General features: G+C 28.5%; 2 protein-coding genes across 2 annotated transcripts; one reads left to right on the plus strand and one right to left on the minus strand.

Annotated features, from left to right (window-relative positions):
• Positions 1 to 8,163: 8,163 nt before the first annotated feature.
• Positions 8,164 to 14,810, plus strand: LOC126908356 (ubiquitin domain-containing protein 1). Its single transcript, XM_050690355.1, has 5 exons — positions 8,164 to 8,439; positions 9,402 to 9,638; positions 9,787 to 9,909; positions 11,683 to 11,801; positions 14,346 to 14,810. The coding sequence occupies exons 1-5, from the start codon at positions 8,361 to 8,363 to the stop codon at positions 14,490 to 14,492; spliced, it is 705 nt and encodes a 234-aa protein (XP_050546312.1). The 5' UTR covers positions 8,164 to 8,360; the 3' UTR covers positions 14,493 to 14,810.
• Positions 14,811 to 21,670: 6,860 nt separating this feature from the next.
• Positions 21,671 to 27,200, minus strand: LOC126907157 (uncharacterized). Its single transcript, XM_050688259.1, has 4 exons — positions 26,819 to 27,200; positions 23,319 to 23,339; positions 21,978 to 22,571; positions 21,671 to 21,881 (listed from the first exon to the last, which is right to left on the minus strand). Exons 2-4 carry the CDS (start codon positions 23,330 to 23,332, stop codon positions 21,671 to 21,673), a joined length of 819 nt encoding a protein of 272 aa, XP_050544216.1. The 5' UTR covers positions 23,333 to 23,339; positions 26,819 to 27,200.
• Between the last annotated feature and the right edge of the window lie 694 nt (positions 27,201 to 27,894).

Here is a 27,894-nt window from a genome sequence, read left to right on the forward strand (position 1 = left end):
TAAGTACGTAAACGTATCATGCATTAGGTATAGCAGTGTTTTGTGGGCGGGCGGGTCGGTCTAACATTAAACCTGAGGTATAAACGGCGGTAGGAATATATACGTAAGCCGTATGCACGCGGATGATAATGGTCAGTCAAAATAAAAATTTGTTTATATATATATAATATTGATGACACGCACGTGTGTACGGGTACGATAACTAAGAATACATTTTTATAGGAATAGTAAGCCGTCTTGTGGTGAGCGATGCGTGGGGAGGGGTGAATGCGTTATGACAGTCTAGTCTAGACGACGGAATATGCGATAACGCGTGGCGTTTGGAGAGTTACATACATACATACATACATACATACATACATACATACATACATACATACATACATACATACATACATACAGGTGAAACTAATATAAGCGTGACCTCCCCTTGTTNCATACATACAGGTGAAACTAATATAAGCGTGACCTCCCCTTGTTAGATATAGAACTCATTCATTCCGATTACAAAGGATGAATCCAGTATCGTCAATTTTCGTCACTACCTCCATGTTCCGGGAGTGGGTAATTTACGCGCTTGCTGCTGTCCTTGGATGTGGTAGCCGTTTCTCAGACTCCCTCTCCGGAATCGAACCCTGATTTAAAACATAAAACTAAAAAGTGAAAAATAAATATAGTTAAATTCGTGATTTTTAGTTTTTTTAAACTATATTTATTTGTGTCTGTTACCACTTTTTCTCAGCTCTCACTGAACTGATTTCTTTTAACGATACGTCAAAATATCACAAATCGTATCTAGTCGAAAACATTACCCTCAAAAATTGAAAAAATTTACCTCGTTCCCCGTAAATGGGGGAAATCTCCAAAAAAAATTACAAATTTAAAAATCGCTAATATTCGAAATTTTTTCAATTTTTTTTACTAAAAACTGCCATAACTTTTTCAAAAATGACACATTTCAATATAATTTTTTTTTTATGGATGCTTGATGTCTTTACCTATCATTTGGTAAATTTTTTTTATAAATTTAACCCTTTACCAGCCAACGAGGGGGATTCAAAATGACAACCTTTTCACACAAACTTTTTCAACTAAACTTTTGAAAGTGTTCCGGAAATACTGAAACTTTTATATATATCTTAAATTAAAGCTAATGTAATATACTTTATAATGGAAAAAAAAAATTTCGGACTTTATTTTGTCTTCACAGTGAAAATGGCTACCGTATGCTATTTTTGTGTTAAAATTCTCGATTTTATAATTTACATTTTTAACTTTTTGAAAAATGTAAGGATCAATACAATTTTTAGCTTCGATGCGAAGCTGAGAAGGTATTAATTTTACTATGATGTTTTTTTTTTTATGTCTGTTGCCACTTTTTCTCAGCTCTCACTAGACCGATTTCTTTCAACAATACGTCAAAAGATCACAAATCGTATCTAGTTGAAAACATTACCCTCAAAAATTGAAAAAATTTACCTCGTTCCCCGCAAATGAGGGAAATATCCAAAAAAATTACAAATTTAAAAATCGGTAAATTTTGTCATTTTTTTCACTTTTTTTTCTTAAAACTTTTTCAAAAATAAACAAATCAACATAATTTTTTTTTATACTAAAACCTTAGATATTTCTCATTCATTTGATATCATTTTTTTGAAAATCTTCAAAACTTGAAACATTGTATAAAAAATAGAACTTTTTCAACTGAACTTTTGAAAATGTTCCGGAAATACTGCGTCCTTTAAACATATATAAAATTAAAGCTTATTTTATGTACTATAAAATAAAAAAAAACCCAGCACAGGGGGGTCGCGGCACAGTGGTGACGTGGCATAGTTGGATCAAGTATAATGATATCTGACAGTGATTAAAATCACTATCAAAAAAAAACGCTTCGATGCAAATCTTTAGATAGTGTTTAATTTTAAAAAATTGGTGGATTATTCCAAAAGCTTCATAAACTGCTAGTTCCTTATTAATATCCTGATTAAGACAAAGTATGTAGAATAAAAAAGAGATTATTAGAAAATAGTATTTCCCATAAAAAAATTATATTGATCAATACACTTTTCAATAAGTTATAGCATTATAATGTTAAAAATGTAAAAAATAAAATTGAGAATTTTCACACAATAATAGCATTTGGTAGCCATTTTCACCTTGAAGATAAAATAAAGTCCGAAATTTTTTTTTTCCATGATAAAGTATATTACATTAGCTTTAATTTAAGATATATATAAAAGTGTCAGACTTTCCGGAACACTTTCAAAATTTAAGTTGAAAAAGTCAATTTTTTGTGAAAAAGTTGTCATTTTGAATCCCCCCCTGTAGGCAGGTAAAAAGTCAGATTTATAAAAAAAATATACCAAATGATAGGTAAAGACATCATGCATCTACAAAAAAAAGAATTATATTGATCCATACATCTTTCGAGAAGTTATAGCATTATAAAGTTAAAAATATAAAAAAGAATTTTTTTACAAAAATCGTATTTTTTTTATTAAGTTTAATGTCTGTTTTCACCATGAAGATAAAATAAAGTCCGAAATTTTTTTTTACCATTATAAAGTATATTACATTAGCTTTAATTTAAGATATATATAACAGTGTCAGACTTTCCGGAACACTTTCAAAATTTAAGTTGAAAAAGTAAATTTTTTGTGGAAAAGTTGTCATTTTAAATCCCCCCCGTGGGCAGGTAAAGGGTTAGATATGAAAAAAATATATACCAAATGATAGGTAAAGACATCATGCATCTATAAAAAAAAAGAATTATATTGATTCATACATCTTTCAAAAAGTTATAGCATTATAAAGTTAAAAATATAAAAAATAATTTTTTTACAAAAATCGTATTTTTATAATTAACTTTGATGTCTGTTTTCACCATGAAGATAAAATAAAGTCCGAAATTNATAATAGCATTTGGTAGCCATTTTCACCGTGAAGACAAAATAAAGTCCGAAATTTTTTTTTTACATAATAAAGTAGATTACATTAGCTTTAATTTAAGATATATATAACAGTGTCAGACTTTCCGGAACACTTTCAAAATTTAAGTTGAAAAAGTAAATTTTTTGTGGAAAAGTTGTCATTTTAAATCCCCCCCGTGGGCAGGTAAAGGGTTAGATATGAAAAAAATATATACCAAATGATAGGTAAAGACATCATGCATCTATAAAAAAAAAGAATTATATTGATTCATACATCTTTCAAAAAGTTATAGCATTATAAAGTTAAAAATATAAAAAAGAATTTTTTTACAAAAATCGTATTTTTATAATTAACTTTGATGTCTGTTTTCACCTTGAAGATAAAATAAAGTCCGAAATTTTTTTTTACCATTATAAAGTATATTACATTAGCTTTAATTTAAGATATATATAAAAGTGTCAGACCTTCCGGTCTTTGTGTTAAAATTCTTGGTTTTGTATTTTATTTTATTATAAGGGGATTACACTGATTTTCATAAATATTATATTAATTTAAATGACATAGTATAAAAAATTAAACTATTTAAATTTTTTTGTTTCTTTGAAGTCGAGAAAAATATCTTTTAAGTTTAAATTAGCTAAATTTCCATTTTTATTAAGTGACGTACAGTTTTTGAGACGGTAACACTTAGGTCTTTCACGACTGTGGCACTGAATTTTTTTTTAATTCATTTTGAGTTAAAAAAAAATTTTTAACTCATTTGATTTTTATCTCATTTTATATTTTACTCAATAACTTCAATAAATATCAAGGATTCCATTACTGTAGTCTCCTCTCGTGAGAAGAAATTCATATTAATATTATTTTACTATGTGGTTTTTTTTTTGTAGCTATCATTTATTTTTTCAGCTCTCATTTGACCTACTTTTTTGACAAATTTTTTTTTTTAATTAAATACTATCTACAGATTTGCCATCGAAGCGTTTTTTATGATAGTGATTTTAATCACTGTGAGATATCATCTATACTGGACCCAATTATGTCACGTCCTCACTGTGCCGCGACCTCACTGTGCTGGGTTTTTCATAAGAAATAAAATTTATATACTTCTTTCATTAGACATACTTTTTTTTTAAATCGGACTATTTCCCTTAATACAGGGGGGGGGTTCAAAACATAGAGAAAGTAGAACTTTTTCAACTTAATTTTTGAAATACTGACACTTTTATATATATCTTAAATTAAAGCTTATGTAATATACTTTAATATTAAAAAAAAAAAATTTCGGACTTTGTTTTGTCTTCACGGTGAAAATGACTACCAAATGCTATTTTTGTGTAAAAATTTTCGATTTTATATTTTACATTTTTATCTTTAAAATGTTATAACTTTTTGAAAAATGTATGGATCAATACAATTTTTTTATGAGAAATAATATTTATATACTTCTTAAATTTGAAATACTTGTTTTTTAAATCAGACCATTTCCCGATTAGATAATTCCGATAATATTTTCTCTTGAAATCTAAAAAACCCAGCAGAGTGGGGTCGTAGCATAGTTGGGTCCAATAAAGATGATATCTGACTGTGATTAAATAATGACACTTTTATATTTAAAAGTGTCAGTATTTTCGGAATACTTTCAAAAATTAAGTTGAAAATGTTCTACTTTCTATATGCATTTTAAAGATTTGAACCCCTCCTATATTAAGGGAATTGGTCCGATTTTAAAAAAAAGTATGTCAAATGAAAGAGTTATATAAGTATTATTTCTTATAAAAAAATTTTATTGATCCATACATTTATCAAAAAGTTATAGCATTATAAAGTTAAAAATATAAAAAAAGCATTTTTTTATTAACTTTGATGATTATTTTCACCATGAAAATAAAATAAAGTCCGAAATTTTTTTTTTCCATAATAAAGTATATTACATTAGCTTTAATTTAATATATATATAAAAGTGTCAGTATTTCCGGAACACTTTCAAAAGTTAAGTTGAAAAAGTTTGTGTGAAAAAGTTGTCATTTTGAATACCCCCTGTGGGCTGGTAAAGGGTTAAATTTATAAAAAAAATATACCAAATGATAAAGACATGTAAAGATATCAAACATCTATAAAAAAAAAAATATATGTTAATTTGTTAAAAAAATTTTTGAAAAAATGATGGCAGTTTTAAGTAAAAAAAAAAAAATAACTCAGTGGGGTCGCTGCATAGTAGGGTCCAGTATAGATTTAATCTGACAGTGATTAAAATCACTATCATAAGAAACGCTTCGATGCAAATCTGTAGATAGTGTTTAATTCTAAAAAATTGATGGATAATTACAATAATAACATCAACTTCTATTTCCTTAATTATACCCAGATTAGTAATTCTTTTAATTATATATTATATAATTTTTAAAATTAATTGTTTTCAAATTATTATTGATTTTGATTTTTAATATGTTAAAAGTAATCATTTTGAACCTCCTTTTTTTTGTCCTTTAAAGTGAAAGTTTCAATAAAAAAAAATGAATTTATTACCATAACTTTTAAGTTTGAAATTGACATTATTAAATAGAAAAAAATGATATTGTTAAGATTAATATGCAATCAGGAAATTTTATAATTACTATTTACAGTAAATTAAACAGAAAAGTTTTATTTTTTTTTTACATTTTTATAGTAATTGATCACTTAAATAAAAACCATAGTAATCATTTCTAATTAACTTTTGGTGTTTAAAAAGATTCTACAATGGAAATATTCAGAATTTAATTAATTTTAATGATTATATATCTAAAAAAAGTTGTTAAAAAGATTTACTCAATTGAGCTTATAAAATTTGATTATAATTGTAAAAATCCATTGTTAAATTCAGGTGAAACTAAAAATCATTTTTTATTTAAATTTATGATTTATATAGCAACATATTACAAAAAAATTTGGAATATTATAGACTGGTAGTAGCACACACAAATAGAGTTTAAAAATGAATAAATTACAAAGTAAAATTATTTACTTTTGTAGTTGAATACTTTTATCATATCAAATTTAATTTGACAATAAATATTTTAAGAATATTAGAAATTAATGATTGTAATTTTTTGTATGGAAAAAGCTGCTTAAGCTACTTTTTATTTGAATAAGGAATATTTTTTCGATTTTTAAGAGTAATAACTTAAATATTATAAACTTAAATAAAACATTTGACGTATCGTTGAAAAAAGTAGGTCTAATGAGGGTTGGCAAAATAAATCGTATCCACAAAAAGAACCACATAGTAAAATAATATTAACATGAATATAAATTTCTTCTCACGAGGGGAGACTATAGTGATAGAATACTTTATATCTATTGAAGTTATTGAATCTAAATGAGATAAATATCAAATGATTTGAAAATTTTATTCTAACTAAAAAAAAAAAATCCATAATATTAATAGACACAGACGGATTTCAACCTCGTACCGTAAGCATGAAAGACTCAAGTGTTACCGACTCGGCAACGGTTCGTTGCTCTCGTCCCTTGATAAAATTGGCTATTTAATAACTCAAATTTAAAAATTACTTTAAAAAAGTAATAAAATTTTAATAAGTTTAATTTCTTATGTCTTATGAACTTTATTCAATGTCAATTAAATTATAAAATATTCATGAAAGTCAGTGTATTGCACTTATAAGATATTTTAAGATAAAATAAAATACAAAACCCAGGTTTTTAACACAAAAATAGTATATTTTTGAATATGGTATCCATTTGCGTATAGAAGATAGGTCGTCGGTAAATTTTTTTTTTTCATTTTATAGTACATAAAATAAGCTTTAATTTTATATATGTTTAAAGGACGCAGTATTTCCGGAACACTTTCAAAAGTTCTATTTTTTATACAAAGTTTCAAGTTTTGAACGGAAATTGTCCAATTTTAATAAAAAGTATGTCAAATGAAAGATGTACTTATAATGTATTTAGAAAAAAAAAAATTTGTGCTGATAATTACATTTTTCGAAAAGTTATTTTTAAGTTGAAAATTTAAAATTGAAAATCGAAAATTTTAATGCAAAAATAGCGTTTTTTTAATTACGGCAGCCGTTTACATGCAGAAGATAAAGTGTCGGGACAAATTTTTTTTTTAATTTTATAGTACATAAAATAAGCTTTAATTTTATATATGTTTAAAGGACGCAGTATTTCCGTAACATTTTCAAAAATTAAGCTGAAAAAGTTAGTTTTTGTAAAAAAGTTGCTATTTTAAATCCCCCTCAATGAGCAGGTTAAGTGTTAGATTTTCAAAAAAATGATATCAAATAAAAGAGAAATATCTAAGGTCTTAGTATAAAAAGAAAATTATGTTGATTTGTTTATTTTTAAAAAAGCTATGGAAGTTATAAGAAAAAAAAGTGAAAAAAAAATGACAAAATTTACCTATTTTTAAATTTGTAATTTTTTTGGACATTTCCCCCAATTACGGGGAACGAGGTAAATTTTTTCAATTTTTGAGGGTAATGTCTTCGACTAGATATGATTTGTGATCTTTTGACGTATAGTTGAAAGAAATCGGTCCAGTGAGACCTGAGAAAAAGTAGTGACAGATACAAAAAAAAAAAAAATAATAATTAATAAACACATCATGGTAAAATTAATACCTTCTCAGCTTAGCATCGAAGCTAAAAAAAGTAAATAAAAAAAAAAAAACACATCATAGTAAACAGGGGTGGACTTAGGTATGTGGTGGCTCTAGGGCGGAATGCATTGTGGGGGCCCCTTATACATAAACATGGAAATATATTTTTTTACTTATTAAATAACAATTATTATCATATTTGTTATACTAATGTATACCAAATTTGTGGGGGACCCTGGGCTGCAGCCCACTCAGTCCTCCCCTAAATCCGGCCCTGATAGTAAAATTAATACCTTCTCAGCTTCGTATCGAAGCTAAAATAAACATCAATTTTGGAGTAAAATAAAAGTACAGTATTTGGAGTATTTCACATCGTAAAAAAATTGTTTAATAATATTTTAATAATTGAAGTAATCGATATAGAAAATAATGAATCCGAAGCTAAATTTCGATATCCGTAGTATACAAATTATCAGAGCAAAAAAATCGTAGTAATTGTAGCACCCTTATATTTCCTACGACTTCAATTTTTAATCTCATGAGAAAATAAAAAAAAATATTTTTTCTTCCATAGCTCTTTTTTATCAAGACATGATTATCAATCAGAACAATAATTTTTATTTTTCTATATGGAAAATATTAAATTAATTAAACAGTATATTAAAATTTTAATTCTATATTTCACTATTTTGATAAATTTTTGATGTGTATGTTTATGGTTTTAAATGGTAATTAATTACGAATTAATATCTTTAAAATCATAGTTTTTTCTATTTAAATGTAATTCTGCCATGAATTCTAAGCTCGTTTATACAATATGGGAGGTTGTTTAGGTTTACAAAGAAACCGAAGGGGAAGAAATTCAACGTCTGATAATGGATCTCGTCCTAGTTCTGGTAATTTTCGTAAATGGAAGCTTTAATGTTTAATAAAATTTTAATGTTTATTAATATAAAAGTGCTATGTGTTTGGATTACGTATAATTTGAAATTATAAACCATATTCGTTAGTAGATATTTGCTTGAAATTTTGAGAGGACTGAGTTATAATTCAATTTAAAATGGCCAATTTTTTTCAAAAGTTATGGAGATTTATAAGTTGAATTACCTTTCCTAAGCCCCTCAAAGTCTGTCTATGACTACGTATATTATATTTATTTACGTATATAATATTTTTTTAATACTTCAAATTACCAAAATTATTTGAAAAAAATTACCAAAGCTTGTTTCAATATTTTGATGTATAAATTAAGATTATTTAATCAAAAATTAAGGGGCAGTGTGATAAGTCCTTTTAGGCATCAAATTTGTGATTAAAATGTAAAACTTAATTGATTTATCTATGCCATCATGGGAATTCTCACAGGGTAATATAGAGGATAGAATCCTCCTATGATGAAACATAAATATGTGGTAAAGATGTATTAAAAAAAAAAGAGGTAGTTAATAAATTTCTTATACAGTATTGTATAAGACATTTTTAATATTATTATAACATAGAATATACTTAAATTTAGTCTAACAGTGATTTCTGTATTTTTTGATACAAAATTATCATACTAAATATTTTAAAATTATTATTATAAATAATTTGTTTAGAGAACAAATTAGTATTCATTTCATGAGAGTAGTATAATATTATAAATTAATAAAAGCTTTTAAAATATAAAAATTCACTGATAAATTTACCCTATGCTATAGTTTTAAATAATAATTGTTATAATTTAGAAAACATATTTATTTTGAATAAAATCAATTTGTATCAAAAGTTTATCAAATAATTTTCAAAATAATTACTGTTAAAATTATAATCATTAACCAATTCTTAATACTTTCAAATTTTATTTGATTTTCATTAGGTAGTAACAGAAAAAACCATCCATTATGTCATGAGACCATACGTTGGAAATCTGATGTCCCATTAACTGAAGGTCAATTAAGAAGCAAACGTGATGAATTTTGGGATACTGCACCTGCTTTTGAAGGTCGTAAAGAAATATGGGATGCATTAAGAGCAGCCACTACAGCCGCAGAGTTAATGGATTTTCAATTAGCGCAAGCCATTTTAGATGGTGCTAATATATCAGTTCCTAATGGTAATTTACAAATTTTTAGTAATTCAGTTGCGTTTATATAAATATTAGCTATATCTTTTTAAATTAAAGCTAATACGGACTACCTATTTGTCTAATTAAATGATTCTGACTAATGTTTTCTTAATAATAATATACTCATATTTTGCAGGATTTTTAACTGAATGCTATGATGAACTAGGCAATCGTTATCAGGTACCTGTATACTGCTTGTCTTATCCCATTAATATAGTAAAAGAGGGAAGTGGAAGAGACTCGCCAATTGAACAAACTGGTAAATTTTTTTAATTAATTAATCTTTTAAATATTATAAAGTCAAAAATAATTGATGACTGAAACTTTTGTACTATAATTAAAAAAAAAAAATTTTAAGAAATTATTCCTATAAAATAATTGAATAAGTGTACTATCAAATAAATCTATAAAATTTAATTTTAGTTTCAATGTGAAGCTAAGAAGGTATTAATATTACTATGATGAGTTATTTTTTATTTTTTTGTCTGTGAACGCTCAATCCCTGCTCTCGCTGCACCATTTTTGATGAACAATATGTCAAAAGATCATAAATTGTATCTAGTCAAAGGCATTGTCCTTAAAAATTGAAAAAAGTTCCCTCGTTCCTTGTAAACAGAGGAAATCCCCCCAAAAAATACAATTTTAAAAATCTATAATTTTTTAATTTCTTTTCTTAAAACTGCCATGACTATTTTAAAAATGACCGAATCAATATAGTTTATTTTTTATAGACACCTTATGTATTTACCTATCATTTGATATATTTTTGTGAACATTTTGACTCTTTATCAGCCCACAGGAAGGGTTTAAAAATGGCAACTTTTTCATAATAAATTAACTTTTCCAACTTGACTTTTGAAAGTTTTCCGTAAATACTGACATTTTTATATATACCTTAAATTGAAGCTTATATAATATACTTTATTATGAAAAAAAAAAATTTCGAATTTTATTTTGTCTTCACTGAGAAAATGGCTACTGAATTGATATTATATTTTATATTTTTAAAAAATTATGTTGCTATAACTTTTTGAAAAATGCATGAATCAATTCTATTCTTTAATAATAAATACTTTATATATTCCTCTTTCATTTGACATACTTTTTTTTTAAATTAGACTATTTTCCTTTATACGGGGGGGAGGTCAAACCTTTAAAAGTGATAGAAAAAGTCTAATTGCAAATTTTAAAAGAGAGCAAAAGTTGATTTAGAAAAGTATATTTTTGATTCTGATGAAAGTTCCTTGTAGTGCAGTGTTCATAAGTAACAAACAGTTTTTATTGATAAGTATTGTATCAAGCCCTTCAAATTTTTATACCTGTTAAAAGTAAAGAAATATACAACTACTTAATTATTTTTTTAATTTCTCTGTATAAATTACAATATTAAATTATTGAATATCAATTTCATACTTAATTTAATTTCTATAATTAGTATTTATTCATATATTATATTTTGAAATCAGAGGATCACTAATCAGGATATAATTTAGGAAATAGGAGTTGATGTTACTTTTGTAATTATGCACCAATTTCTTAGAATTAAACACTATCTACAGAATTGCATCGAAATGTTTCTTATAATAGTGATTTTAATCACTGTCAGATATTATCTATACTCGTCCCATCTATGCCTCGTCCACACTGTGCCTCGACCCCACTCTGCTACCATTTTTTTTTTATTCATATCAATTCAAAAATCAGAAAAATGTTAAGAGGTGTTACAATTTTTATTAATATACTACATTTTAAAGTGTGCTTAGGAATTTTTTTGAATTGAAATATTTTTAATATCTTGTTGTATTCAGGCTATAAATAATATAAATGAATTATTAACAATTAAAATTAAATAATATATAAGGTGTGCAAAAATCATCATTGTTTAACAAGTTTTATTTGTTCTTTGAGTTGAATTAATAGTTATAACATTAAGAAAAGTGGCCTAATATCTAAAATTAAATGTTGTAGTTCAATCCATTTAAGTGCCTTATAATTTATTTTAAAAGTATATTATATGTTTCATTTTTTTTAGAATCATTAGATGAAGGATCTGAAATTGTATTAAAACTTCGGCTTTCATCAAACTGTATAGATGTAAAAATGACACTTATGACAAGAGATACAATAGCTCAAGCCAAAAAGAAACTACAAGTAATGGGATTCAATTTTTTTGAAATTAAAATATCTAAACATAGATCAAAATATTCTACATTTTATGGATTAAAATTAATTACTGTATATATATATATATATACAAAGTGGAACAAAATTGAATCTAAATTACAACTCTTATAATTTATTTACATTTTTCCTAATTTTTAATCAGTTTCTACAGACCTGGATCATATTAAATGAATTAATTATGTATTTTTTTCTATTGCATAACAAAAATTCTAAAAAAAATTTGAAGATTTTAATATAGCTATTTTATAGTAATAAGAAAATATTTGATACCAAAATCTTATTTTAATTTAGCTTTTTACAGCTAAATTATTACAGCTTTTTGAAATTTGAACTTTTTTTACATTTTTTCATAAGTGTTAAATGTTGGTCTACATTATGTAAAAAGGGATTGTAGATTACTTTTATATATCTTAATATGTTTAATATCAATAATATTATAAATTTATCAATGTTTGAATGATTACCTGTGATTTAAATGTAAATCAGTAATAATAATATACTATTGTTATCAAACTTAAACCAGTACTTGAACCAGTATTTTAAAAGTTATGAACAATTTAAAATAATGGAAGAAGATGAGTTGCAGTTATTGTTATCTTATCACAAGATATTTCTCTTCCTTCTGCTTTGGTATAAAAGTGTTAATAACTTTCGAATTATTAGTTCGAAAAGCTAATATTATTATATTGTCATAGACTAGTAATTTATTTAATTTAATCATTATCTAATAACTAAACATTTCATTTGAAAAAATAATGTTGATATACATAATATGTATATNCGAAAAGCTAATATTATTATATTGTCATAGACTAGTAATTTATTTAATTTAATCATTATCTAATAACTAAACATTTCATTTGAAAAAATAATGTTGATATACATATAAGGTATAAGAAATGAACTTACAAAATACTTTATGATTGATAAATTGAGAAATACATTTAACTTAAAAAAGCAAAAAATATAATACTCATAATTATTTTTTTTTTTTAAATAATTAAGTTAGTTTATATCAGTTTATTAATGTTTATTAGGTTCACAATAACAGAATCATATCTTATAATCATATCACTAAATATTATGAGCAATTCCTTAACTACGCCTCACTAAATATATTCAAAAATATTAGAGTTAATCATTATTTTATTAATTAAAACAGAATGGTTCTTTTTGAGCTAAATTTAACAAAAAAATTACAATTTCTGCTACTATTTGTTATACATTAAACTCATATCTACTTTCAATTTTCAAATAGAAAACTAATTTTTTTATATCATATTATTTATTAAATTATAAAAAGTTTTTTAACTTTTTAAAAGTTGATAGTTATTTTTTATGATATTTAATTGTTATCATATTTCCATTGAAAAATTTAAAAAAAATGGTGTTTTCTTTCTTCTGAGTTATTTTAAAAAATCGAGATACACTGTTTTCGCATAGAGATGACAATATAAGAAATATAACATTTTTATAATTATTTGGTAGATAAGATCGTTTTAAGTAAAAAAGTCTGGTTTTTTGGTTTCCTCAGAGTTTTTAGAAATTAATTAATCTTGTTTTTGCTCATAACATCTTAAATTGTAATATCCTATAATTTTTTCTTCTTATATTTCTATTATTGTACTATATATTGAGTGATTTACTAAACTGTTAGTGCCCAAGTAACATTCATTATGAATACAATTTATACTTTCATTATTGTATAATAATACTTTATACCTAATTAAAAACAAGTTATATTATTGATATTTATGAATCAAGTTTAATTTTTTTCTAAAAATTAAAACATATATATATTTGTGTAGAACATCATAATATAGGTAATTACATCACTGAGTTTCTCAGTTACACACTTTCTAAATACTGTTTAACATAATATGNAAAAAATATCATGTCATTTTAAAACATATACAATAGGGTCATCCTTATTTTTCGACTTCATAAATTCAGAGTCATGGGCTCAAAATTTCGTTAGGTTCACTGAAAAAATGAAACTGGTAAAATTTGAGTACAATAAGTCAACCCATTCACGTGCCTCAAAGGGGTTGAAGTTCTCAAAAATGGGGTGGATTATCTTTTTTTGAGTGTACGCTCTTTATTTTTGAAGTTTCGCCAAAAACACAAAGAACAATTTTTATAGAACTCAATGTGAACAAAAAATATGATAATATACTATTTTTTGAAACCCAACCAGTTTCATTTTTTCAGTGAACCTAACGAAATTTTGAGCCCATGACTCTAAATTTATGAAGTCGAAAAATAAGGATGACCCTATTGTATATGTTTTAAAATGACATGATATTTTTTAATCTAGTGGAAAAAATATAAATTTTATTGAAAATATAGAATTATAATTGTTATTTTCCAATGTTGTTCTGTTTAAAAGAAGTAAATGTAATTAAATTTTTTTTTAGATTGTATTAAAAATTAAAAAAAATAATTCATCATTGTATTTGCAAACAAAAATTATTCTTTAGATATATTATACTTTTCTATTCAACTTTTTAGGCTAAAGAAGGCATTGAACCACAACATCAAAGATGGTTCTTTGGCGGTAAACTTTTAGGAGACAAGTTACATATAGATGATGCTAAAGTTCTTCCTGGTTATGTAATCCAAGTAATTATAAATCCAGAACAAATTCATGATAGTTGAATGTTAAATGAGATTTTTTTAAATGTTTAACACCTTAATTTATAATTTTCAACTAAATATTTATTAATCCATAATTTACTAAAATTGTCTACTTATCAATGTAAAAATTTATTTACTATTTTGCATTTCATCAAGTGCATTTTAATTTTATTTACATTTGTATCCTATTTATTTTTGCAATTGGTACTTACAAATGAATAAGATTCAAAATAAAATATTTTAACCAATGATCAATTATTTCAAAATTAATGTTTTCATGTACAATTCTTAAGTCTTCTTTCCTAGCATACAATGTGCAATATTTATGAATACAAGCAAACTTTTAAAATATTTTACTATTAATCATATATGTTTTATTTTATATTTAATATAATCTTTTAGCTACAATAATTTGTATAATGTTATTATTTACATTATATATATTTATTTATAAGTAATTTTTATTATTTTTCCCTAGATGGTAAAACAAACATTAATGTATGATCAATTTTTATAAATAAAATGAAATTTTTCTTTAAATCTTAGGTATTTATGTTAAATTTTTTTGAAATCCCTAAGTTAATTATGAAGTTTAAAATCATTTTCATTATAAAAGTACAATATTTCCTCCCGCCCTTTTTTATATTATGTTTTATGTAGGATTATATATATATACTATATACTTAAAAACTGAATACTTAAATATTTTCAGTCAAAATATCAAATGTTTTACCTGAAAATAATTAAAATTGATGATCAGTTCGAGTTAAATTAAATATTTTTTTATACATTTTTTTACATTTAAATAGTTTATTTTATTACATGATTTGAGGAAGTTAGTACTCATCAGTGTTAATGAAAAAACTTTATAGAATTTACCAAAAGCGTTATTGGATTTTAAATATAAAATTATTTACCACAAAAAGGGCTCAAATTTAAAAAAATGTTTAAACTTAACCTAAAAAATTGCTCAAAAATATAGAAACCCCTAAATTAAAAGGACATGTAAATATATCAATATATTCTCTATAAAAATACTTTAAGACAAATAAAAATTCATTACAGTTAGGACAAGTATAGATGACATCTGACTGATTAAAATTAGTATCATAAAAGGGGATGTCCTAAAAGATGAACTGCCATTTACTGATGAGAACTTTCAAAATGTATACGTCAATGCCTCTGTTACTGCGTTTTTGCCTAGCTTTTGCGTCGCAATAACCGTCCTGCCTATTATATCCTAGTATTACACGAGTAGTCGCTTGTAGTCGCGTGCTCTGTGTGTGTTATTTATGTTGTGCACTCAAATAGTGTGAAGCGTGTTCGAATTGTAATTATATAGGCGTGTAATTAAGTGTTAAGTCTACGCATAAATTTTGTTATTTAATATCACTTATCAATTTTTGTAGACAATTTATATTCTGTATTATAAATCTAAGATTTAATTTAAGATATATATAAAAATGTCAGTATTTCCGGAACACTTTCAAAAGTAAAGTTGAAAAAGTTAATTTTTTGTGAAAAAGTTGTCATTTTAATTCCCCCTGTAAAGGCTGGTAAAGGGTTAAATTTATAAAAAAAATATACCAAATGATAGGTAAAGATATCAAGCATCCATAAAAAAAAAATTATATTGATATGTTCATTTTTGAAAAAGTTATGGCAGTTTTTAGTAAAAAAAAATTGAAAGAATTTCAAAAATTAGCGATTTTTAAATTTGTAATTTTTTTGGAGATTTCCCCCATTTACAGGGAACGAGGTAAATTTTTTCACTTTTTGAGGGTAATGTCTTCGACTAGATACGATTTGAGATTTTTTGACGTATCGTTGAAAGAAATCGGTTCGGTGAGAGCTGAGAAAAAGTGGTAACAGACACAAAAATAAAAAAAACACATAATAGTAAAATTAATACCTTCTCAGCTTCGTATCGAAGCTAAAAAATATGGATTCGAATTTTTTTTTTCGTGATAACGATGTTGGTCATATATTTCATAATTCCTATTCAAATAGTCATAGATATTATGTTTATTGCCCTGACAGTTGTTTCTCTAGAGAATTTTTTGAAAATGAAACTTTCAAAAAAGAAAAAAACTTAAACTAAAACAGTAAAACCTATTATGAATACTCGTCCGGATTTGACTATACATCCTATTAATTTGGATATATATATTCTTCTTCGGGGCGTATTTTCCTCTATCCTCCAAATCACTCGCCATCATTCTGAGGATGATGGCAACAGAACTCTCTAGAGCCTGAAACTTCCCGTACGGGAGGCAATGCTCAACAGCATTTTGGCCCATTAGTCTCCCTTGGAGTTCCTTCCAGCGCACGAATTCGGACATCGTGAGAGGAATATTGTTGCAAAAACGATCCCTAATGGCTATCCAATTCTCCATAATTTCTTCGGTAATAATAACTACACTATCACCAGCAGTAACCTCGGTGGCTCCAAAGCCACCAGAGGATGCCTACTCCCCACATCCTCCAGCAGTAACTTGGGCGCGGACGCCCCTGGACCCTGCCTCAACAGTCCAACGGTTTCGATGCAGTCGCTGGATAACGACCGGGTCGAGCCTGCAACTACACTCTTCCCAACCGGCCCTGGAGTCTCCGAAACTCCTGGAACGGTAACTGTATTTTTGTGATGGTTTCCTTCCATGATTGGTTTTTACGGGTGTCCTTCCCTGCGTTTTACCTACCGCCAGGGGATTTGTTTTCGGTGTTACCTTCATCTAGGTGGTCGCCTTAATAGGCTATTGGGCCCACCCGCCCGTTATGAAATTACCCTCGATCGCTACCGCTTATTCGTCCACTCTAGGAGTGGCTTATATTTATTTATTTATTTATTTATACGGGCTGAGCCCTTGTGATACAAAATATTTTTTTAGTTACATTAATATATATATCGCGGCTACCCTGCATATCTGCAGGGTTAACAAGCGAACGAAGAGCTCATTGTCCGCGACCGCTTATTCGTCAGTTCAAATTAATGGACTACTTATTTCGCGGCTAACCTGCATATTTGCAGGCCGCTCCTCTATCCGAAACCTGAGGACGCGCCCAATTCTCCGAGCTAGGGAGACTGTGCTCGTGCCGACGTTTCGTAGCCCCGTAGAGCCCGATCCAACCGACACAGTAGCGCAGCGCAACGGGCCGTAGAAGCACTCTGCAATCTTCCAACCCACAAATCTCCATGGATAATTCGCGTTATTCTAGTAAGAACAATCAAGGCTCTAAATCGCCAATTAGCCCCTTACACAAAAAACCTAAATCTGACGGTAAATCAAAATCCGATGATCCCCAATCTCAAACTTTCAGCATGGATTGTAGCTCACCTGTAGTCATCGTTGTGACGTCACCCGGTTCGCCAACTTCAAACATAATTTCGCTCTATGTCGATTCTCCTAATATTTCAACAGTCAGACAACCCAATGTTCCTGAATGCTTTCCACTACACTACACTGGTCCCCTTAATGTACTCGTTTCTGCATCTGGTGATAATAACTTTATAATGAATGTTCAGTCAAAGTTGTTTCATTCAGACGCATTAATATAAAAAAGGATAACATCCTCGTTTCTTCAAATTTAGTTGAACTTAAATTTTTGTCAGCAATTCTTCCTCAAAAATTATTAATATACAAAGTTATTTTTGATGTCTCTCCGAGTATTTGTTCTCCTGTCCAATGTCGCAAGTGTATACGTTTTGGTCACACCCTTAAGTTCTGTCGCAGTAAGGAGCGCTGCAGTCACTGCGGTCTCTTTGACCACACTGAATCTAATTATAACGTCAAGGTAACCACACCTCCTTCGTGCATTTTTTGTAAACTAAACCACCTTGCGACGGATAGATCTTGCAGCGAATGGTCTGTGCAAAAGGACATTAAAAAAATAATGGCCACAAACAATGTCTCGTTTTCTGAAGTCTCCTCGATCAAACGTTCCAGTTTAGTTAATAAAGCTTTTCTAATGTTGCTAAAAATACAAATATATCTAGTGTCGAAGTCGTAGCTTCTTCCTTTTCTTCCCTTAGTTATTCTACCAATACATATACAAATAAAAAAAAAGTAATAAAACTCAAGTCCCCTCCCCCACTTTCCTCCTTCACCGAATGACTGTTCTAGGGCAAGTTCGCATAATGGCAGTTTTTTAAAATACATGCCCCAAAATAGTAGTATTAATGCTGATGACCGCAACTGGATTTCCTGCTTATCGCAACATATCGCTCAGCTACTTGCGAGCGATCCTAAATTAATTTCCTCTCCTTCAATACTTCAATCAACTATCGAATCTTCATTAATTGACATCCACTATCCTTATCTGACCACGATGACATGTTTTAATAGTAATCCTAACTATCCTTCTTTCAACATTCTTCAATGGAACGTAAGAAGTTTATCCCCTAGAATGCACGATCTTTCTTTTCTTCTCTCTATCAATAACTGTTCCTTTGCTCTCCTTTCTGAAACTTGGCTCCTTTCAAATAAACGTGTTTCTCTTCCACAGTTCAACATTAATCGCTCTGATCGTATCGACGGTTTTGGCGGCGTAGCCATCGCCTCCCATCATACTATCCACATTAAACCTATTTCTATTGATCCTGTATTAAAAATATCGCTTCTTAATCATTTTATAGATCTTGTCGGTATCCAGGCGTTTACCAATTTACCCAATCCTATTGCCATTTGGTCTATTTACATTCTGTCCTCTTCCAACCCTCCTTCTATACTAATTGATAACATTTTTTCTTTAGTTTCTTGTAATTCTATTATAAGCGGTGATTTTAATGATCACCATCCCTCCTGGGGTGCACTAATCTCCAATCATCGTGGTAACATTATTTCGTCTGCCTATAATTTTTGTATTTTCAATACAGGACTCCCCACCCTCCTTACAGGCCCTTCCCAAATGGATTCCGCGGTTGACCTAACCATTTAATCTCTCTCTCTCTCGTTGTTGTTGTCATGGTCTATCTTAGACTGCACTCATGGTAGTGATCATTTTCCCATTATTATTTCACACACGAATTCTACCACTCCCTCTCACAAAGTTGTTAACAGATTTAATTATTCGAAAGCTGATTGGCTATCTTTTCAAAATTACATTACCATTTTCACCTCTAATTTTTCTTCCTCCTTTCTCATTGAGGACTACAACTGGTTCGTGTCTACAATTATTAGAGCAGTTAATTTATCTATTCCTTTAATTAAAAAAAAAACATAAAGTCCTTTCCCTCCTCTCCAATATAGTGGCTTCCTCTTGCACATACGCTATCAATGAGCGCACTAAAGCTTTTAAAAAATATAGATCCTCAGGTCTACTAAGTGACTTTTTTGAGTACCAAAGGGTACGCGCCTCTGTTCAAAAAGCACAAACAAGCAAAAATTATGTCCTGGCGCTCTTTCTGTTTCTCACTTAATCCTTCTTCTAGCCTGTCCAATACCTGGACTATTGCCAAAAAATTTGGAAACTGTCTATATAAAAATTCTCCCTCTTTAAATGAGTCATGGTTTGATCTCTTATGCAGTAACGTTGCTCCCTCCTACGTCCCATCCTTACGTCCGAATCCTCTCCTACCCTTGATCCTAACCCTTTCCTTAATTTTCTCCCTTTTCATCCTCTTACTGATTCGTGTACTTTCAGTGAAATTTCCTATGCAATCTATTCGCGTAAATCGTTCAGCTCTAGTTTGGATGGAATTTCCCCTTTGGTTTTAAAACATCTCCCTTCTCATTGCCTTGAACTTTTTTTAGTTATTCTTAATTCTTTATGGTCCCAAGATGTTATTCCTGATTCTTGGTGTAATTTTAACGTCATTCCCGTTCCTAAATCTAACTAAGCTTCCGTTGCATTTCGCTCAATAGCTCTTGCCTCTTCTCTTTGCAAAGTAGTCGAACACATTATCAAGAACCTCCTTGATTGATTCTTTGAAAAAAAAAACTGTCTTCTCCCTAATTTATACGGGTTTTGGAGAGGGCTGGGCACCATGGGGTGTTTATCCACTCTCACGGCCAGTATATACAGAACATTTTGTGATAAATCCTATTGTCCCGCTGTTTTGTTGACATCAAAGGTGCTTTTGATTCTGTACACATTTTACATTCTTATTCTATACCCCCTACACTTTGTAATTTTATTTCACGTCTCTACTCACAACGTTTTCTTACTTTCACTTCTCCTTCCGGTTTAATATTAAACCGCACTTCCTACCGCGGCCTCCCACAGGGTAGCTGCCTTAGTCCTTTTCTTTTTAATATTTACATGAGCAAAATTAGCCTCTCCCTCACCTCTAGTGGTACTTTCTCACTTTTCTATGCTGATGACATCGTTCTTTTTTCTTTTCATATATCCATTCATAATGCCCTCACTCCCTTAATAATTCACTTGCCGTCCTCTCTAACTTTCTTCAAATTCATTATTTTGAGGCTGCTCCATTGAAAAGCCAGTTAATAATTTTCACTAGAAAACGCTTACCGTCAGTTTACCCTATAATTACTCTTGATGGTATAACCATCCTCTCCTCTGAATGCGCCACTTATTTAGGCCTTAAACTGGATCCTAAGCTGAGATGGCTTCCTCATTTCCGTTTTATTCTCTCGTCCGCTGCTCGCTGGTCAAATTTCTTACGCTGTATTACTGGTACACCCTGGGGCTCTCATCCCTCCTCATTACTTCTCATTTTTAAATCCGTTATCCGCACTAAAATTGAATGCGGCTCTTTTTTATTTTCTTCAGCTTCCTACACTCATAGGAAAAAACTTAATTCTCTTTTATCCGCATGCTTGCGCAGCATTTTTGGTGTTCTTAAGTCTACCCCGAGCCATAGTAATTTTGTTGAATGCTCCTCTTCCCCCCTCTTAATCCGCTGTCGCTTGCTTGCTAATAAATTTCTCCTAAAATCTCTCTCCACCCCTAACCATCATATCTTCTCCTTAACTTCTTCTTCTTCTTCAACAGCTCAACGGTCCATTAAGGACCTGCGCTGCCACTATTAAGCCTTTCCATTTTTCTCTATCCAAAGTCCAGTCCAACGTTGCATGCTCATTTATCAATCTCATATCCTTTTCTACGGAGTCTTTCCATCGTGTTCTTGGTCTCCCAAGTGGACGTTTCTTATTTATTTTTTCTATCAGAACATTTTTTAATACATCTCCATTAGCTCTCCTAACATGTCCGAGCCACTCTAGACGTTTACACCACATTTATATTAGTAATATTTGGGTTTCCGAAAACTGACATTCAGCAATAGGTAAATTGTAATAAGAATGTAAATTTTTTATTGGAATAACTAATTCATAACCGTCTTTATTTATTGTTTTCTGTAATTTCAATAAATCTTTGTAAAGTATATCAGTAGATAATACTCTTGGTGGAATTTTGTTATTTTTACAATGTAAATGTGCATTAGACATTCTTTCATAATCAATTAATTTAGAAAAAACAGACATTATAGTAAAAAGTATTTCTTGTATGCCCTGAATTGAATTATTTAAGTTATTGTCTTCTAACCTTGCATTATTTCTATTTTCATCATTAATTTTTTGAAACGCCGTTTTTAATAATTCGATCTTAATGTTGGTATTAGAAGTATAATTATTAAGTTGTGAAGTGATATCATTAAGGTCTTTGTGGTCAGAAGTAAAAACATCTTTTAATTTATTAAATTGATCTTTTAAAATTTGTTCATTAGAATAAAAGTTTTTTAGTTGTTTTTCGGTAGCAACATTACAACAAAAATGAAACCCGTTACCCAAAAATTGAATGCCCCTTTTTGATCTTTTATTGAAATTAAAATCATTAAGATCCAATTGATTTTCCCACATATTTTTGTTAATATTTTTTAGTATAACTAAAGATTGGTTAATAATATTGCAATAATTAGTATCTTTGTTTTTACAATAGCCTTCTACAGCTAATGACTCACCCACGTTTGTTTTTTCTTTTTCTAAAATAATCTGAGTATAAGTTAATGGAATACTTTTATCATACATCATTGCCTCTTGTATCTCGTTAAAGAAAGCACCCGAAGATACTGATACCTTAATTCTCTCCATAAATATATTTTGGCAAGTTATAAGTAACAATCCCCAGCAAAACCACATTCTAAAAATTAAATAAAAGAACATCATATTAAGTTAAATTTGGTATTAAAAAATTTTCTCCTAAATTAACTATTGCAAAATTGAAGAGACACCTAGTCATGGCTACGTCAACTTCAGGTATATGAGGTAGACCATGCTTTTTATCACATATTATCTTATGTGCCTCTTCTAATTTAAGTAGGTGACCATCNTATCACATATTATTCTATGTGCCTCTTCTAATTTAAGTAGGTGCCCATTTTTTTTAAAATAACCCAAATCAATCCCAAATAATAAATTACCAAGGTTATCCTTAATAGTTAATGTAAAAAAGCCATTTTTATTTAAGTCTTCGCCATTTAAGTCTAAAATTCTATTGTTAATACCCAATTTTTTTAAAATAACCTTATCAGTAGAACCACTCCACGTTATTAAAATGACTTCATTATACAAGTGGCCAATCCATTCAATAAAAGTATTAATAGAATTATAATTTAAATTTTGTGCATTGTTTTTTGCCGTACTGATTCTTAATTCTGCAAAAAGTGGAATTAATTTTTCTTTTTTTTTCCTAAAGATCCATTTCATCCTGTCTTTGAGTGGTTCTATCTGATTGTCTAATAACTTAGTAATGTTATTTCCTAATATTAATGGCGTTCCTTCCAACTGCAAAATTAATTCTAGATCCCGGCTACCGCCAATGGCACCAGAGATTAATACTAAATCAAATTTGTTATACATACCAAATTCAAAGTCAATGATTACAAACCTTATTTTATTCATTTTATACCTAAATAAGCAAAACTTAATAATTAATGAATAATAATTTTTTACAAAGTAATAATAATAACATTTATATATACATTTATTCATTTCTTTTATAATAAGGTTTTATCCTCTGGACATGAAAAGTATCAATGGTATTTTTACCATTTAATGTTAGAGCGATTTTATAATTTATGTCGGATAATTTTTCAATAATTTTAAATGGACCGCGATATTTATATGATAATTTTTTTGAAATATTTGGCTCATGCACATTAAATTTGATTAAAACCAATTGACCAGGTTCAAAGCTAACTTCTTTATGATTTTTATCATAGTATTTTTTTTGTCTATCTTGTTCAATTTTTATTAACTTAGGAATTTCATCTCTTACTTCCTTTAGTTTATTAATATTTTTTGATAATTCGAAAGAATCGTCCTCGGGTAAGATTTTATTATCAATGGGCTGATTGGGTTCAAAACCATGCATTAAGAAAAAAGGACTAAATTCAAGTTTTGAGTGTGGACAAGAATTATAAGCAAAAGTCACCATCTTATAATACAAAGCTCAATCTTTTTGGTTTTTATTAACATAATGCGTTAGACTGTTACAAAGAATTTTATTCATTAATTCAGTTTGCTCATTAGTTTGTGGATGATAGGCTGTTGAGAAAATTTGTGTGATACCCAAACTCCTACAGACCTTTTTNGATGGTAGGCTGTTGAGAAAATTTGTGTGATACCTAAACTCCTACAGACCTTTTCAACCTCTTTATTCTTAAAATGAGTTCCCCTGTCACTTTGTAAAATTTTAGGAGGCCCAAATGTTGTGATAAGGTCGACTAAGAATTCAATTGTAGCCTGAGCATTGGCATTTGACACAGCTTTAGTAAAAGCCATTTTAGTAGAATTGCAAGTAGCAACAATTAAATATTTTTTCCCCCTAGATGGTATTAATGATCCTAAATAATCAATACAGAATCTGGAAGCTGGCCTTGAGCTTTCTAAAGGAATTGGCTGTAATAAGCCAGCAGGTTTACCCACCGGATTTTTTAAAAATTGACATGACTTACAAGTTTTTATGAAATTATTAGTATCTTTTATCATATTTGGCCAATAATATTTTTGTTTTAATTTAAGCAGGGTTTTATTTATCCCAAAATGTGCACTCAATACAGATTCATGGTAAGCTTTCAACACATTGTTAATTAAGTTCTTTGGAATAACTAAAAGAAAATTTATACCATATGGAGACCAATTTTTGTAATACAACAGATTATTTTTAATACAATAATGTCTAGATTGTCTTTTGAATTTATTATATTTATTATTATTTATAGCCTCACAAATGCCAACACAAAACTCATCTCGAGATTGTTCTTCTTTTATTACCTCAATACTTAGTTCATTGTTAACTTCCGATTCTGTGACCTCTAGACTTTCTTCTAAAGTATTTACAGGATATCTAGATAAACAATCCGCAGCTTGATTCCATAAACCAGGTTTATGTTTTATCTCGATGTCAAATTCTAATAGTTTAAAAATAAATTTAGTAATACGAGAAGATGGGTTTTTCATATTTTTGTAATATTGAAGACTAGCATGGTCGCTAAAAACAATCACTTTCCTACCTATTAAAAATTCCCTAAAGTAATTTACAGCAAAAACTACAGCACACATTTCTAATTCCGTGGTAGAAAAATTTTTTTCACCTCCTTTGAGCTTTCTAGATGCGTAAGCAACAGGATGCCTTTTACCATCTCTACCTTCTTGCTCAAGTATTCCTGATAAACCGTCAAGTGAGGCGTCCGTGGTGACATAAACCTGAAAACCATCCTCAAAATGTGCCAAAACAGGAGTAGTTATAATTGCCCTTTTTAATTTTTCAAAAGCCCAATCTTGTTCATTACCCCACTCGAAAACTCTCTCTTTTTTGTTCAAATCTGTGAGAGGACTAGCGATTTTAGCAAAATTTTTAATAAATTTTCTATAATAACTAGTCAAGCCAATAAAGGCTCTCACATCCTTAATTTTTTTTGGTTTAGGAAAATTTATTATAGCTTTAATATTTTTTTCCAAAGGCGTTATTCCATCTTTTGAAATTTTATGGCCTAATAATTCAATTTCAGAACTAAAGAAAACACATTTATTAGTCTTTAACTTCAAACCAGCCTCATCTAACCTTTCAAAAACCAACTCTAATCTTTGTAATGCTTCTTCAAAAGATTTTCCAAAGGTACAAATATCGTCCAGGTAACTTATCATAGACCTATATAATAAATCACTGAACAAATTATTCATTACACGTTGGAAATATGGAGCACTATTTTTCCAACCTTGCATTAATTTTTTAAATTGAAAAAGACCAAAGTCAGTTGTGAAACCAGTCTTTTCTTTATCTTCCTCCTTAATGGGGATCTGAAAATAAGATTGTGTCATATCTATGGAAGAAAAATATTTAGCACCTTCTAAGGCTCTAAAAAGGTCATCCGCTCGTGATATAGGATGTTTATCGCTTATAGTTTGTTCATTTAATTTCCTAAAATCTACTAAAAATCTATATTCTCCCTTCTCTTTTTTTGGAATAAGGAAAACAGGAGCAGCAAAACTACTTTTGCTGGGCTCAATGATATCTGCTTCAATCATTTGATGAATTAATTATTTTAATTTTTCTCGTTACATTGGCGCGACTCTATATGGAGGTTGAAAAATTGGCTTATCCGATTTTAATAAAATTTCACACGGTTCAACGTTAGCACAACCAATATCTAATGGGTCAGAAATAAAAAGATGTTTATATTTGNTCTAATGGGTCAGAAGTAAAAAGATGTTTATATTTATTAATTAAACCCACTGCTTTTTTACGTTGGTCTAAACTTAATTCTGACGAAATTTGTATCGGACTGCCTTGTTTGTCAAAAATATCTCCCGGTAGCCTATAATCATTATTTATAGTGTTAACATTTTTATTCGTATTAGAATCACACGCACCTACAATGTCAGCGATTTTCATCCCGGTAGGAATATTACAGTAAACATTTGAAAAATTATAAACGGTAATTTGACCTGTGTCAGTGTTTATTGTATTTGATTCGAGAGTCAAATATTTATGTTTACTTAATCGTTTAACAGGTTCTACGATATAATTATTATTGCCTTCCTTTGAGTCGATGTTTATATTTATTTTTTCGACGGACTTCGGGGCGATCATAATATTTTGTTTAGCAGTAATTTTACCAATATAATCTTTTTTACAATTTAAACTACCTATGCGTTCTATTTTTTTTTCAAAATTGTTATCATAATTAAAATTAAACCAAATATCGTCCATGTTAACTACATTATTATTGTTTAAAGTAATTGTTTTATTTCTAAAATTAATAATTAAACCATTTTTGATATGAAAATCATTACCTAATAATAATTTACAATTTAAGCCTTTAATTACATAAGCTTTAATAAAGTACAACTCCCCATTAATTTTTAATTGTAAATTTACCATACCTAATTGTTCTAATTCTGAGCTATCCGCACCTGTTATAATCACATTATCTTTATTATTAAAAATATCATTTTTATTTGTTAAGGACAAACAATACACGTGATATTAGAACCTGTGTCAATAATTCCAAACCTTTTTTTATTATATAGTTCTACTTCGATTGATAAAACTCTTTCACCTCTTTCTTTAATCATTAATTTATTTAAATATTCTTTTTCTAAATTTTCAATTTGCTTATTTTTTATTTCATTTTCAGAACCAATGTACCACTGTCTCACAAAATTTATTAAATCAAATTTATCTTTTTCTTTTTCGGAAAAAATATTTTCACCGTATTTATTTTCCCGAGTTAGATATCCGAATTCATTATCTAACTCGTGAAACTCACGTTTTTTGGATTAGTACAAATGTTAGACTTATGACCTCTCTTACCACAGTTAAAACACACAATGTCAAGGTTGTCTCTTGCTTCGTTGCTTGATCTATTATAACTACTAGGCGTAATAGATCTTGAATATCTACCTCTACTATTTCGCTCACTCTCCCGACTGCGCTCTATATCCTGACCATGACTATTACTAAATCGTCTATCATAACTATTTTCTCTAGATCTAGAATTTTTCACGTTAAAATCCCGATCTCTAGAATAAGATCTATTTCTCCTGTTATCATAATAATTTCTGTCTCTACTATTATTTCTACTACTATAACGCCTTCTTGGGTGCGGACTCTTCTCTCTATAGTCATTAAAATTATTATTTCTGTAAGGTTTTCTTTCTAATACTTGTACGTTTTTTATCTGCTCACTTAATTCTTTTATCTCACGTCTGTAAGATAAATCTCTTTCCTCTAATTGTCTTTTTAAATCTTTAATCTCCTCATCTCTAGCTTTAGAGTATTTATCTAATTGGGTCACCTGTTGATTTAAAATGTCAGTATAATCACTAAAAGATGGTCCTCTGTTATTTATTCTGAATTGCATAAGTTCGAATTTTTTTAAATTATCTTTTAATTTTTTTAAATCAGAATTATCGTGTAAAGAAATAGCGTGTAAAACAGATTCTTTAAGACCCCTTAA

This window comes from Daktulosphaira vitifoliae, unplaced genomic scaffold (assembly GCF_025091365.1).
Source record: "Daktulosphaira vitifoliae isolate Bord-2020 unplaced genomic scaffold, ASM2509136v1 Scaffold_5, whole genome shotgun sequence".
Taxonomy (NCBI): domain Eukaryota; kingdom Metazoa; phylum Arthropoda; class Insecta; order Hemiptera; family Phylloxeridae; genus Daktulosphaira; species Daktulosphaira vitifoliae.

What these genes read in the sequence shown, in the direction of transcription:
- LOC126907157 (XM_050688259.1), bottom strand. An exon ending in GAAAATAGAAATAATGCAAG is followed by an intron (nt 21,882 to 21,977) that starts GTTAGAAGACAA and finishes TGATTATGAAAG; the next exon opens with AATGTCTAATGCACATTTAC.
- LOC126908356 (XM_050690355.1), top strand. Translation starts at nt 8,361, where the DNA reads ATGGGAGGTTGTTTAGGTTTACAAAGAAACCGAAGGGGAAGAAATTCA. An exon ending in TAATATATCAGTTCCTAATG is followed by an intron (nt 9,639 to 9,786) that starts GTAATTTACAAA and finishes CATATTTTGCAG; the next exon opens with GATTTTTAACTGAATGCTAT. An exon ending in CTCGCCAATTGAACAAACTG is followed by an intron (nt 9,910 to 11,682) that starts GTAAATTTTTTT and finishes CATTTTTTTTAG; the next exon opens with AATCATTAGATGAAGGATCT.